Below are 15,780 nucleotides of genomic sequence, written 5' to 3' on the forward strand. Positions count from 1 at the left end.
ACGCATTCAAGGAATTAAGTATAGATTAAGTCAGACATAGGACGAAATGATGAGATAATTTCGTTGCATGAAAATAATTAGGCGAGAAATTCTTTATATCTATATAATATATATATATATATATATATATGCACACACACACACTGGCGGATCCGGAGGGGGGGGGGGGGGTAACCCCCCTGCAAATTAAAAGAAACAGTTTTGCTGAATTTGTTTAAAAAATATAAATAAAGAAAAACAAACATTAAAGAGCTATCGACGTCAGGATCCGCTAGTGATCACAGCTGATTTTTGTCAAAAAATATAATTCTTTTTTATATAAAATCGAGGAATATATGACGCGCACGTAGCGCGTGCTTGTGTTGTTCTAGTAAATATATAAACTGGATAAATTAAAAAAAACAAAAACCAATGATTTATTATACAAACATTTAAATCGTGCACTTTGCTCGCATCTCTCCTACGCTCTCTATTTATTGATGTCCTTAAGTCTTCAGATATATATTTTATATAAGTTTTACTTTAAGTCGCAAAAGACAAAAAGCTTTAATCATAAGAAGTATATGTATCAAAGCATTTATAAAAGTAGAAGAATATGTGAGGTCAGCAGATCCATTTAATTATTAACTTACAAGATAAATAAATTTTCTATTGATTAGTTCCCCATTTAATTTTAACAATTACGAATAATCGTAATCAACAAGATAATAGATAAAATCAGAAAAATAAAAATATCAACATATGATATTTTTTATTCAATATATTTCTTAAAAGTAATGCATATGCTTAGAGGTAGATAGGAGTTCAGTCCACTATTGGGTCAAGGGGTGACATTGATGTAATGACAAATGGATTGACGGGCAATTTACAGAGGAGGGCTGATAAATTGCATTTAGGGTTCCACTCAGTGTGGACGAATGATTATAACAACGAGAATTATAAAGAGGTATATATATAAATGAAAATTCTATGATTATATATAAACCATAATTAAATTATTATAATTAATTATACTGTAATTGCGCAGCTACCATAATCTATTTATTAAACAATAATTATATTTGAATTGGAACCATTATCTCTGAATAATATTGAAAGTATATACATTTTATAAAGTAAATAAATTTATTAAGAGTTAGTATAATCATTTGTTCTTGAAATATTAATTTCTATCTTTCTATTTTTTTACTAGCTTTTAGCTTCTTAAATATTTTTTTTATTATAACATTTGCAATAGAAGAAAAACAGAATTATATTTATAATTATATCCATTTCAATGCAATGTAAAAATTTCTTTGCTCTTAAATTTTCATGATCGTATACGTTCGAAAAAATTTATAATAAACATTTATAAAAGTTATAATAAACATTTATAAAAGTTATAATAAACATTTATAAAAGTTATTAATAAACATTTATAAAAGTTATAATAAACATTAAGATGTATCTCAAATTGCAACAAAAATATCTCCATATTTATTTTTTATATTAATATAAATTTTTTGAAAATTGTAGAATATGGTAAAATCGCGAGTAAATATTATTAGAATAAAAAAACTACTAGTGACCAATTTTGTCTCTTCAATAATCTTATTCTTTCGAGTAGAAGAATATCAAAGTTCGCCAATTTCAATACCTGTTGCAAAGCGCATTTAGTAGATCGCATTTTTTCAATAAGTGGAATTTGTCAAACAATGTGCAAATATCGTGAACACATAAGTATTGTATGTATATATAATCGCACAAAACTCGCTTGATCCACTTTTCAGGATATTTGAATGCGAACAATAAATGTACATTATGAAATTTACTTCAGAATCGTATTTCACGCTTCACTCGCTACGAATTGATATATTAGGTAATCATCAATCATCGTAATAAAGAGAAGAGAAGAAAAATTTTCAACTTGCATTCTCTCTAACAGTTATTGAATCGTACTTGATTGAATGGATGACAATTATATAACTTTTAGTATTATCATTTCACGGCTACTAAAATGCACTCATCATTATTCGGAACTGGCTTGACCTATTTTTCAAGAGATTTAAGAATGCATACTTATATATATTCAATAATTTAAGCGCCCTTTCTTCCAAACTGAATTTAATATTTGTTAATATAACTTTACTGAAATGTGAATCAAGACGATCGTCGAGTGCTATTTCTGTCGCATGCATTGCTCGTGTCAAAAGTGCCGAACAAATTCTTTGCAACGTATATATATAAATGTATAATGAGGGTAAAAAATTAATTTTTACCGTCAGACTTGCGAAATATGTGATTGACGGGTTCGCAGCATCCTTAATGCAAAGTTATATTAACGGCGTGAAGAACACAAATATTTTTTATGAAGATTTATTTTTATTATTCTACATTCTCGATAATGTTGAGTTGAATTTGCATATGCGGATGAAAATTTGGATTTCGCGACGCGTAACAAAGACAAGTCTATCCACGAATAGAAAATCGATAATTTCAAACAAAGTATAATTTAGAATCAAACCGCTACAGCCTGCATTGAGGTTGGATGAGTTATTGAATCCGCGCAGTAATCAATTTTGTTTTAACCAATCGTGACAGGAATTACTATTTTTATAAAAGCACATCTTTGTTTTATCATTGGTGCTGCTTGAATTTTTGATTGCATAATTTCGCAAAACGGTTACGAATAAATTGAGACTTTAATATATATTTCACGATTCCAGAAATTAATTTATGAACCACAGTTTATTGGACCGATTACTAAACGTGATATTTTACATTAATCGCGCGAGGATCTGCATTATCAAATGTATAATTTATGATCCATAGATAATATTCTATATATTTTTTGTATATTGATAATATATTGTATGTACTAAATATATTGTACTAATAATATATATTCTCTATGTATTCTCTCGATATTCAACAATTCAGACTTTTGTTTAATGTAATCTTTTATTTATTTCTTGTGTTTTTCTAAAATTCAATAAAAAATAACAGAATCAATATTATTTAATTGATTCTAAACACAAGTGTAGATTATAATATTGAAATTTTGAATATAAATATTCAATAAAGTTTTTCTCGCAAATTATGAGAGGTATACAGTGCATTTCGACTGTATGATAATATAATTAAAATTTGAAGATGCTCGCGCGCAGATTTGTTTGTATAAACAATCGCAGCGCAAAGTAATATTCTAATATTATATGTTTCTATATGTAAAGAGTATAAATTATCTTTTTAACACTTACCGCATAAGGAGAGCAGCAAAATACTGGCAAGGAAGAACCACCCCATACTTCATCAACAGGTCGGTCCGCGAAGAATCATGCTACATGACATCACGTTCATAACTTCACATACGTAGAACTCGTCAACGGCTAGTGCTGCGCATCCGGACTGAGGTCCTGTATAAAAAAAAAAATAAAGTTCTAATTAAAATTTTATTATCGAAAAAATATTTCTGCCGGCTAAATTGAAAATAGCAATTGAATTGACAGATATCCGATCGCAAGCGTTTAATATTGATATGTACATTTATGTACCAATAAAAATATAAAATATAGATTTAGCGCAGTTTTGAATTTATGTAAATGTTTATCAAGACACACACTTGTACGATACCACTTAAATTTTGTTCAGAATTCAACTAATTCCTTTTGCTTGTCACGATACATCAAAACCATGATTTAAGACCGTGTAAAGCTTTTCCGCAGGCGGTTGCGGATGCGAGGCGCGCATGGTTAACCGCGGAAGGTCGAAAATTTCCTGTATCGGCGAATTGCATCGCGGAGGGATACGAATAATTGACATGCCCTACCCCGAGAGCGGCTTCCGCGAGATCCGCTGTCCTATATAATCGCCGGCGAATAATGTATAAATTTGCTTTCGAGCGAGTCGCGCGGTGCTCTTCCGACGTTTCCGTAAACCAGGTAAATGGCTTATGCATGAACGCGTCAGTATGAATCCTGGCTGGCTCCGGCAGACAAGGATTATATTCATATTCGTAAAAGAGACCGCGGCGTTGCGTTTGTTTTCGCGTTTCCCCCAAGATTTTCGTATAATGGCAAACCTATATCGAATTCCTCCGGCTCGTTGTATCGATATATAACTTATTTATTTCCCATTTTTATTTAATCCGGCATAATCCAGCTACAATCTTTTTTTTTTTATTTGCATTCGGGTAATAATTTACCACTGCAGTGTTTAAATAAAATATTTTTAATACCAATGAAAATGACGCACGTATGTATAGTTTATAAAATATATCAAATCCAAATATTTTTTACCTAACAGGCAGAACAACACAATCTCACTAATATACAGTTCAAAGAATTATATATTTTAATTAATTTGGTTCGATAATAAATTGTATTGGAGAGAAATATAAAAATGAGAAATGTGATATATATAATTCATTGTTCATCAATATAGTACATTATAAAGCATATCATAATGCACCATTATTTCATATTAATTTCGTGAATGCAATTTTAGCAAACTATTGCAATAATAATTAATAGACAATGTATGAGAATTAATACAATGAATTATATTATATAAGCTCAGCATACATAATCATTAATCGCTGTTGAGCCACATATGTCATTTGATCTCATAATATAAATAAATTATATAACAAAAATTTTTTAAATATTTAAATAGCTTAACTAATTAAAAGCATCAATTGTACCATACACACAAATAAATTTTTAAAATTTATATTTAAAAACCGCGATTTAAAAAGAATCAGCAAGGAATTAATATTAAAATATTATTAAATTAAATTTTTTAAATTTAATACAAAAATAAGATTTTACGTAAAATTAATTATATCAATTCACAATTATAATATTAATACAATTATTTCAAACGAGAGAGACACTAATTTATAATAACGTGGCCCTGCTCTCTCTTCTCTCTCTCTCTCTCTCTCTCTCTCTCTCTCTCTCTCTCTCTCTCTCTCTCTCTCTCTCTCTCTCTCTCTCTCTCGCTCTAGCTCTCTCGCTCTAGCTCTCGCTTTCCAGCTTTTCCCTCTATATATATGAATTCATATATAAAGGAGAAACACATTTTATATATATGTAACATGTGTGTATGGTCACATATGTATGTATCTCCAAATGTTTTGATATCAAAAGATTTCAATTATTTTTCAAATCGCTGTCGGTTGGAGGCGTTCCGTAACGCGGAAGTAAAGAGATTTTAGCGACCATGAATCGATCCAAAAAATATTACCTGAGAGATGTTCAGCTTGCAATTGAGTTATCGTCGACATTCTGCACCGATACTCTACGATAATATATCTCGCGAATGCGCATCGCGTTGAAATAAACTATACCGAGACGACTATACACGGAGATCACACCACTTCGAAATTCACGACACACGACACCATTTGCTTTTGCTGTAGATTTGGCGCCCAACACTCATTACAAGCATGAATGAGCGCGATATAGAATATAGACTGGCATATGCACTTTAAGGCCGCGATCGGAGAGACATCTAGAGATGTTTCGAAGCGTGTTGCGTCAACCAATCAGGGTAAAGGATTCTTTAATCCTTCCTCCTGATTGGTCAATCAAACGCTTCGTAGCGCCCCTCGATTGCAGCCTGAGATTGCGATTAAAATCGATAAAGAATCGATAAAGTATCGATAATATAATAATTTTATTCCGACCAATAAATTTTTGATTGTAACGTACCAAGAGCGATTTAGTCGAGTGAGCTGCCTATTCTAATAAGCATTTTTGTGTATAAAAATATGCAAGGTAAGGCGACTTTTGTTTATTTAAAAATATTGTTGCTCTAATTTGCTAAAATTGTTTTGATTTAACAGAAATTGATTCGATGGACATTGATATAAGCTTTGGCTATAGATGATTTTCGTCAAGTTGCATAAATTCAGTTTTCACAATCTCTTTTTAATCCTTTTCTTTATAATTCGTAATTTGTTAATGACATAATTTACACATAATATCGAGATTTAAATGATATTTTTACAATAATTGCTGAATGCTTAAATGCTATATATATAATATATATATTTAGAGAGAGAGAGAGAGAGAGAGAGAGAGAGAGAGAGAGAGAGAGAGAGAGAGAGAGAGAGATACATATCTCTATATTATTTGTAATTAATAAAATACACACACACAACCTACATAAATATAAATGAGAAAAATAGATCGTATACTTGGCTACAAAAGCTTTGCGTATAAAGATTTTTATCTTTATTTATCTCGGTTCGAAAGATAATCGATAATACAATGATCCGTAGCGCTGCAGTCAAATCCCGCGCATTGTTAAGTGCAGTTTTGATTCGAAATATGGTCCAGATGAGACGTGTCGAGATGAGATTCTGAACAATTTTTCTAATTCATCCGAGGACTGCATATATTTCCGAGACAAGAATCGTCCACAAGTTGTCAGTGATAATAAGTTTGCACATTAACCGCAAGCAACAACAATGGCAGAACAAATTCAAAAGGGTGTCATCGACGAACTTTCCGAAACTGTAAAAATGATGCAAAAATCCTTGGAATGTACAATTTGGTAAGTTTGCTAATTAAAATATCATTAAAATACCACCAAATCTGTTCGCACGGTGTACAATCGCGATTAATCAACTACTTTCACGTGCGATAATTCGTACTGATATAGGTACTGATATAGGTTAGAATTCCAATAGTATACATGATATATGTTTAATACTTATAGTATATTTATGAAATCACACAAACTAATGATATATAATTGATATATAATTTGTATTTCATCGATCACATATATGAGTTATTTTATATTAAATTTATATCAAATTTTAAACAATAAATATTTGACTAATTTATAGATTTTTCATTGTATAAATGTAGGAAAAAATATTAAAATAAAAATATATATACTCTTTATACGGACTCTTTATATATATACATAACTTTATATAATACTGCACAATATATTTTTTTCATTTAAATTATATATATTTAATTATATGTTCTATATACAATGTATATGTACTAATCCAAATAATAACTCTTTACTCATATGAATAGAACTTAGATTAATTTCAGGATTTATAAATAATTTTACAATTTTATATTATTTTATTATTTTTATTATTTTATTATTTTAGTTTAGAGTTGATGACAGAGCCTACAAAGACACGATGCGGTCATTCATTCTGTAAGTCATGCATATGGAAAGTCTTGGTGAAGAAAGGTGCAACTTGTCCACTGTGCAAGAACAATCTCAATAGACGCAATGTTTCCAAGGATGATCACTTGGAAGCCTGTATTGAAAAGTTTTCAAACCTTATCATTGCCATTCAAACTGATTGTCATATCGACAGTGAGTACATTGCAAAAATATTTTTAATTTCTTTGATAAATTTTTAATTCATGTTCAAATCAATGTGATATAAATCAATATTCTTATCTGGGTTACTATTGATTAATCTTATTCAGAGTATAAGAATGTAAAGAAACATAGAGAGAATACATTGGAAAATGATTCTTGCGTTTCGCTAAAATATTATTGAGAATTATTGTTGCAAGTCTTTGATAATGCTTATAATTTTTGTTAATTATTGATCTGCATAAGAGATCCACTGTTGTTTTATTCAGTCGTAAACAAAAGTTAAAGAATGTAAAAGAACATAGAATACATTGGAAAATAATTCTTGCGTTTTGCTAAAATGTTATTGAGAATCATTGTTGCAAGTCTTTGATAATGCTTATAATTTTTGTTAATTATTGATCTGCATAAGAGATCCACTGTTGTTTTATTCAGTCGTAAACAAAAGTTAAAGAATGTAAAAGAACATAGAATACATTGGAAAATAATTCTTGCGTTTCGCTAAAATGTTATTGAGAATCATTACTGCAAGTCTTTGATGATGCTTATAATTTTTGCGTTAATTATTAATCTGCGCGAGGGATCCACTGTTGTTTTATTCAGTCGTAAACAAAAGTTAAACACAACGAACAAAATAAATGCATTGCCATAAAAGTACATTAAGTAAGGTCTATGTTCTTCATGATGCGCAGAGGAGGCTTGAAAAATTTAATTCTCGATACTCTAGGGTGCCTCGATTCACGCTATACATTTACAGAAAGCTCAATGTTTTATGAGGCCTTGGAGTTTAGATATCACGTATCTTTCTGACATTATCCAACCCCTCGTAATGAATATTTTTAAGATGTTTTTATTAGAAAAGTAAAAAAAATAAGAAATGTAGAGATCACCGTGGTCGTAATACAATCGTATCTAGCTATAATTGTATGAAGAATAATAAAAACGATTGCGTGAAGTCAAATTGATTAATTTTTTCATAATGTTTGATGTAAAATCGTACTTGTTTAGCAAGATCAGAAAATAAAACGTTTCTGATCTATACTTTGATAATTTATGTTACAGTAATGTCGTACTCGAAGCAACCGCAAGATACGAAAGAAAGCTGCTCTTTGACTGCTAGTCAATCTAGTAGAGATTCTAACAAAAGGAAACCATCGAAACAGTGTTTGAAAACAGAAAAATCGTTGACAAGTGACAATCAAGAAACGATCGTTGATAATCCGCGATATGGTTTAAGCTCGTTGAACGAGAAAACTAAACAATTATACAGTGATCATTTCTTTCCCGCCGACGAGATTGATAACGAAATTTACAGCCGGTCTGATGTCAAAGTTCGCACGTGGTTGCACTATCTCCCCGATGATCATACAGAAAACGACGCCAATATAATATCTAATAAAGATAATACATTAAACGCGACCGACGAAATACATGACAATAAGGACAACAAGAGCAGCAGACTAAGTCGCCGTAAAAAACAGATTACAGATTGTACAGACCGTATCGACAAAGATGCAGATACATCCCGGATGAGCAAGAACGCGAGAGCGAAGCAATTCGACGATATAACAAAGACCGATTCCGCTATGATGAGTAAATTGAAATATAAAATGACTCACGCTAGGATACACGCAAAAACTCACAAGGAAGATGCGTCGAAAGAAACGAGCATCGAGAAAACGAATGATCGGAGCAATTCGTCATCGACAACAGCAAACGATCAGATGCGTCAGATGACTAATGACTCGATTTCGAACGCGTCTGCCATCGCATCAACTTCAACAGACTGGAACCGCATGATCGAATTCGGGAAAGAGACGAAACGCGGTAGAAAAAGAAAGATGAAGAAGCTGAATGTGAGTACCGAGAAGAATAAGGATTTACCTAGAATAATTGAAAATATTGCGTTATCGCAGAGTAAGAAATACGATCTAGCTAGAATTGCGGTGGATCATAACATGAGCAAAGAAGAGAACAGTCAGAAACAGGATGCGATCGATAAGAATCTGGACATTTCGAATGCAAAAATAATGGCGTCGAAAGCGTCGAGTGAAACGGACATTTATAAACAGAAGGAATCTGCAAAGAACAAAACTAATAACTCGACATCATCATTAACTAATGCTTCGCCAGAAACGCCATTATATGTAATGCTAGAAAATGAAGGTATACGAATACCTATAATAAATCTGAACAGCAATCAGGTAAGCAATATTGTCGGCACCGAAAACGTCAATAAGGATTCTCGAGCTTCTCAAAATCGATGTCATGAAGAAGATGTAGAGATGATCACAGAATATTATGATTCGTTGCAATTGTCACCGAAAAAATTAACGCCCAAAAAGTTCAACAAACCTGTAAACGAACATGTGGAAAAAATCCGCGATATTACGCAAGCTTCTGTCAATAACTTTGAAAGTTTGTCACCCTTCGTCACGGCGAAAAACCGAACTCCTGAACCTGAAGAGAATAACAGTATTCGAAAGATATTGGGAGAAGTTGCTTCTTTTCAAGCCTCGCAATCTCCAATATCGAAGACTAGATTATCTTTGAAAAGAAAGCCAGGAATTGGCGATAATAAGAAAACTGATTCTCCACCGTTAAGTCAAGTTTCATTGATTGAGAGATTGCCGATTATCGAGAAAGACAAGGATGATCGTAGAAACGTCGATTCTTCGATATCGAAAGGCAGTCTCGTGAAATTTTTTCAAATGGGCACAATGATTAGACGACGCAACGTGAAATACTTATATTCCAGCACGATTAAACGCGAACAGTCGATGCCGGCGCAAATACAAAACACATCGGTGTATAATATGCAGCAATCGATCAGTAAATCCGAGATGAAGCAATATATCGAGAATATGCCATGCAACTTGGCGGGACTCGCTGATCGATCAAACGAGCCACAAGACATGATCGACATCACTATGATGGAGGATATTGGTTCCGTAATTCAAGCTGTTTCGAAAGACGCCGAACTTCCCACGGCATCTCCGCATCGTAAAGTTTCAGCGACTTCGACACCAAAGAAAGATATCGATCATCATTTAAATCGAAAGAAGAGTGCGACGATCGAGGACGCTACTGAGAAGAGCGCGCAATCTCTTCATAAGACGCCTCGTGCAGACAACTCTGCGATTCAAGGGATCTCGCGTGTTCATTCAAGGACATTGAATTCCATTAAACTGCTGTCACCGGACAAAGATTCGCAGCTGAAGTTTCTGGCGATAGACTCCCCAATGAGCGAACACGGAGAATCTAGACGCGCGAATTCAACGCGGCAGCAATCTGAGCTCGAGGAGCCCGTTCATACTAAAGGAAATAACTTTTCTACGATGAAAAATTCGCACTTTGCAGCGTCCACGAGCAAAGCGCAAGAGCCTTCCGTCGAAAACTCCGATAAGAAGAGGAAAAGAATGAGATATACCGGTGAAAAAGAACTGTTCGACGATGATAGAAACGACGATTCCAGCGACTCGGCCAATGACAGTGATCGACGCAGGATAGAACTTGACAGATACAATAGATCATCCAAAAACATAGGATCGAGTTTAGAAGGTGTGAATAAAAAACGTCATTCGAATTCCTCGGACGTAATCGAAGTAATCCCCCTGGATTCTCAGGAACAGGATACACGCGCGAGAAAATTCAAGAGGATTCTACCGATTTCTATCTCGGACACGGAATCGGAATCGCCGGAGCGTATCGCGAGAAATTGGAAAAGGTACTAAAAATTATATTAATAATTTTATATAAGCCAAAATATCATCATTTATTTTTCGTTTTAATCTTTCCTGCTAATAATTTTACTTTTTAATTTGTATTTCTATCTTATGCATTTTTTTCATCTATATAATCATAAATATTTGTATTATAATTCTTATATATTATAACTTTTATCTGTATTGATCCGTATGCATATAGTCAACAAATGTTGTTTTTCTGAAATTAAATGTTTTTTTAATTTTTTTTCTCTCATACTAAATTACACTCCGAGTGATTACTACTACCGCTATCATTACTGTAGCTAAAGTAATGCGACAAAGCACAGAATAGTACACTGCACATTTAATCTCGGAAAAATATTCTTGTCATTTAGACGTATTTCTCTTATTTACATCGTCATGGTTTTTCTTTTTGAAGGCCCAGGACCGACGATCAATTTGACCAACAGAACGCATCGATTACGGACGCGCCTAAGGAAAAATGTTTGCCAATAAAATGTCCGTCTGAGGAAAAATTGACGAGTCAGCGACAATCGGTGAATCAGAAAAACTTATCAATGCGAGAATCGGATATGTTTGAAAGCAGTAGTATGTTCAATTCGCAAAATATTGACTATATATTACAGCAATCTACGAAGCTCAACAGGGACAAAATATTGAAAAGAATCGCAGAAGCCTCTAATGACGACATCATAAATAGAGTACTGCAGATCAATCGATCGCAGAGTCATATCGACACCTGTCGACCGCTGGATTCTCCGCGGAACAAGGGAACGAGTCAAGAAGAAAAGAACAGCAAAGAGTGTTTGCTACAGGACAATTTCGACGAGATCATCGCAAACGTCGAGCTGCCACAAAGCAACGAGGATATGATACCCTGTACCAACCAGCCGACCAGCCGCAATCTCAAATCTCGTCTATTGGCGGAACAGAGGACGTCGAACTGTCTCGGGATGACAGATGAATCGTGTGGCGCCGCGCAGGAGACTCCAATGTTAAGTGCGTCGTCAACGAACGATATTTTCGAACACTGTTCTCTTAAAAATGTTAGGAGACCCGCGACGATTGCTACTTTAGAAAATCTTGGCAAGGAAAATGTTGCATCTCCCGGCCAAAAGAGACACGACTGTACAGTCGAGCGAAGAGAGAAGAGAAACGCAATGGCAAATGTCGACACAATTGAAAAAGATTCTAGTAGAAGGATTACAATGCATAATATGTCGCGTGAGAAAGAAAAGTTCTTCGGTGAATCTTCCTTTTCCGCGCGATATATTAATGATTCGATACAATCGGCGGCTCAATCTCACGTCGATAACATAATGCAAAAACCAATAGTTGTTAGCGACGAGCTAAACATGACATCGGACAATTGCTTTGATTCGCTCATGGATGTTACGCAGCAACAAATTCAGCTGCGAAAATTTGAAGAAGAATTATTCAGTAGCTCGGCTATTCGAAATCAAGAAACAATGACGAAGATTACTTTGCAGGAGAATCCGTCCCAGGAGGAGCAGCACACTCCGCAAAAGAGGAAAAAAGATAACGCGGCGACAGAGGTCAGTACAATGTGTATTTATATAATCTCGTTCATTCTTTTTTTAATATAAGTGCACGCTTTTTTTTATGCTTTTGGTATTCCAAAAATATTTTTATTAGATATCAAAATTCTTTATAAAGCAAAATAATGTATAATTATAACGCGCGAATTGAATTCATATTTGCAAGTAAACAATTCTCTTCTGTTTATATCTTTCTTCATATTATAAAATCATAATTACTGTGAATTTGATAAGTCACGTCGAGAATAAATTTCTTTTTATTTTTAAAAAATTTTAAACCTTGTCGAAATAATTACAACTTGTGTAAGATTAATCGTTTTATCCTTTTTAATATTACTGATATATTATTAAAACTAATATATATTGCCGAACTATCGCTACATTTTTAATTTCATTCTTTAAATTTTTTTCTATTGTAACAATTTTACAATTTTCCTCTAAAATATTCTTTTTATGATTTACGTATATTCATACGTGTATATTGTATTGTATTTCAGTCATGTGTGTATATAACGTTAATGCACGTGCATTATATTGAAATAATAAAAAGAATGTATTATGAAATATTTGTTTTACGCATACATCTCACTTTTCACGAATTTGCACTATAAATAACACTATTTTATCTCATTTAATATTTAGTTAGTTTCCGTTGTTTATTTATAATAGAATTATCTATACATTCGTGATTGTGGCATGAAAGCTATTTGGTTAATATAGCAAAAGTAATATAGCATTTTTAAACGTAGGTACTCTCTGCCGAAGAAGACGATGTTGTGGAGAGAACTCCCGAGAGAAAGATGAAGAAGTAAGTATTTTAAGTACTTTTCATCCCCTTCGTATGCTCACGTCTACGTGTTTTTGCTAGCTGGGCAATATCTTCGTACATTAAATATATACTATTGCATAATTCATATTAAAATAGAACTGCATCTCTTTTATTTCTAGCTTCGAAGAATATAATATTGAAAAATATCAATAATAATGTCATACATTAAAAGTAATAAGATAGAAATAATAAAGAGATATAAAATATGCAGAATGAATATATATGTAGTAATGTACATATTAGGATTATAAAAATGTGTTACATATATGCATGTATTTATGATTTAAACTTTAAACAATAATCAATATTCATTAAGAGGGACTCGCAGATATATATATAACATACTAAAATATATATGATAAAATAAAATATACTTATCTAACGATTCTTTAAAAAATTGGAAAAGGCAGTTCTTATTAAAAGATTTTTAACTTTAACTGTTAATTCACGCATATATTGTTATAATGTTGCAGTAACGGAGGTAATATTAAACTACGCGAGTCGAGAAGAAATACAGCATATTTATCACCGAATTCGAAGCCGTGCTTATCAATCGCCGAGCAGATACCGAGCATATCGAACAAAAGGACCGTCCCGAAGAGCGGCGCGAGCACGCCTATGAAGGAAATACATCCGCTTTATCAAAGTACATCACAAAGTTCCAAGAAGAGTAAACTGGAGAATGTTTACCGGCAATCCGATAGGCGAAAACTGTGTTTCATATGTAGTGGTTTATCACCGATTATGTTAGCGACTGTCAAAGAGTTTGCGACGAAATACGACGCGGATTATGTGAATCAATTCGTACCCGACGTAACGCACGTTATCGTGAGCACGACAGGCGAGAAGAGAGCAGCGAAAATCACGTTGAAGTTTCTCCAGGGTATAGCATATGGAAAATGGACAGTCAGCTACGAGTGGATCAAGAATTGTATCGAACAGGGAAAACTGCTGGACGAAACTCCTTATGAGGCCACGACGTACAACAACGACATTATCGTTGCCGGTCCTCAAAAATCAAGGCTACGCAAGACTGATCTCTTCGAGGGCTTTACATTTTATTGCATCGGACCGTATGCGAATGTTTCGCCAAGCCAGTATCAGGTCAGTCTTTGATTTGTTTAATTTCCGCAAAAGTAGAACGTAAGAGATATCGCGAATTATTAATCAGTAGCTAAACACGGGAACTTATTTGCTTCGTCACGAGCCTTATTAATCTCTGTCAAAAACGCGGTAAGACTTCTTCGGCTGTAATTAAAACCAATTCGTTGTACGTGTCGCTGGACCGGAAAGATTTTTATTTACGGTTCCTGCACGTTCAGTCGCCGCCGCCGCCGCGCTATTTGAAGTTGGACTTGGGCCAAACCCATCGTGTAAAAATACCTTTGGTTTTCAGAGCTTGTTAATTGCCACTGGAGCCACAGTGGTGGATTCTCTCGAAGCTCTGGCTAAGAAAGAAGGCTTGAAAGGCATTGTGATCCAAGATGACGGTGTTCATGATGACAAGAAAATCGGTAAGTAATTGTTATAGATAAATATAATGTATATCTGATGAATCCTTCGAGATAATTTAAATAAAAAAAAAATATATATATATGTACATTAATATAAATATAAATATATTATATTTACATCGATAATAAATATAATATATTTATATTGATATAATTGTACAAATATATATGTATATATTTCTCTCTCTTTATTTCTTTTGTAAGCGATAGTTTATGCATTAAACGATACGTATTAAAGAACATTCGCGTCTTAATTTTTGTTATAGAACGTTGGTATCGAACTGCCAAAGCAGCACCGATTTCTGACAATTGGATAGTGGATTGTATCAGCCAGTACAAATTGATTAAACTTGAGTCTTATATCCAGCATCTATCTCCACAAGACTTGTGTGCCATTGGTTTCTCACAAGAACTCGTAAAAGATGAGGAGTACAGCGACGATGAGGAGTAAAAAGTAATCACACAGATAATTAATAAATAATTGATCGTTTAATTATTTGTTAATAAATTTTGCTATCGTTTATTATTTCAACGAAACAAGTAGTATTTCGTACGTTTAAGAGAGTTACGTACACTTGTAAATTTAATTCTTATTCTCCTCGATATCTATCGATATATAATATTAACAGATTATACGTTATATGCAAATTATATATATATATATTATTTCTATCGTCCTATATTTTATTCGTGTACAGTATACACGCACACAGATATTACTAACAGTTTTTGCGATTTATTCATGTTTTTCTAATAAAGTTAGTTTTCATGTTTTTTTTTTCTTTTCTTTAAAACTCGTTCATCTCTTT

General features: G+C 33.0%; 3 protein-coding genes across 5 annotated transcripts in view; 2 read left to right on the top strand and 1 right to left on the bottom strand.

Moving 5' to 3' along the window:
* Positions 1 to 15,780, bottom strand: part of LOC145937697 (uncharacterized) — a 58,310-nt gene that overhangs the window by 14,345 nt on the left and 28,185 nt on the right. Inside the window, exons 1-2 of one of the 3 annotated variants that reach the window (XM_083040967.1) lie at positions 5,227 to 5,338; positions 3,240 to 3,395 (exon numbers count right to left, since the gene is read on the bottom strand). In XM_083040967.1, coding sequence (XP_082897093.1) covers positions 3,240 to 3,285 — 46 coding nt within the window. In that variant the 5' untranslated portion in view covers positions 3,286 to 3,395; positions 5,227 to 5,338. Of the gene's footprint in view, positions 1 to 2,258; positions 2,301 to 3,239; positions 3,396 to 5,226; positions 5,339 to 15,780 lie in introns of those variants that run through there. The other 2 variants (XM_083040968.1, XM_083040966.1) reach the window with 2 other exon arrangements.
* Positions 6,266 to 15,422, top strand: LOC145937680 (uncharacterized). The gene is made up of 8 exons (XM_083040922.1): positions 6,266 to 6,540; positions 7,121 to 7,335; positions 8,404 to 11,068; positions 11,488 to 12,625; positions 13,378 to 13,436; positions 13,931 to 14,561; positions 14,854 to 14,971; positions 15,238 to 15,422. The coding sequence occupies exons 1-8, from the start codon at positions 6,455 to 6,457 to the stop codon at positions 15,420 to 15,422; spliced, it is 5,097 nt and encodes a 1,698-aa protein (XP_082897048.1). The 5' UTR covers positions 6,266 to 6,454.
* Positions 15,287 to 15,780, top strand: part of LOC145937701 (uncharacterized) — a 110,071-nt gene continuing 109,577 nt past the window's right edge. The window contains exon 1 of the mRNA XM_083040976.1: positions 15,287 to 15,425. Coding sequence (XP_082897102.1) covers positions 15,394 to 15,425 — 32 coding nt within the window. The 5' untranslated portion in view covers positions 15,287 to 15,393. The remainder of the gene's footprint in view (positions 15,426 to 15,780) is intronic.

Source organism: Prenolepis imparis, unplaced genomic scaffold (assembly GCF_030444845.1).
Source record: "Prenolepis imparis isolate NDT839.2.m4 unplaced genomic scaffold, iyPreImpa1.0 SCAF_6, whole genome shotgun sequence".
Classification (NCBI taxonomy): Eukaryota; Metazoa; Arthropoda; class Insecta; order Hymenoptera; family Formicidae; genus Prenolepis; species Prenolepis imparis.

Excerpts from the sequence above, each read along its gene's own strand:
- LOC145937680 (XM_083040922.1), top strand. The coding sequence starts at position 6,455 with ATGGCAGAACAAATTCAAAAGGGTGTCATCGACGAACTTTCCGAAACT. Across the intron at positions 12,626-13,377 it reads AAGATAACGCGGCGACAGAG|GTACTCTCTGCCGAAGAAGA; the intron begins GTCAGTACAATG and ends TTTTAAACGTAG. Across the intron at positions 14,972-15,237 it reads TCATGATGACAAGAAAATCG|AACGTTGGTATCGAACTGCC; the intron begins GTAAGTAATTGT and ends TTTTTGTTATAG.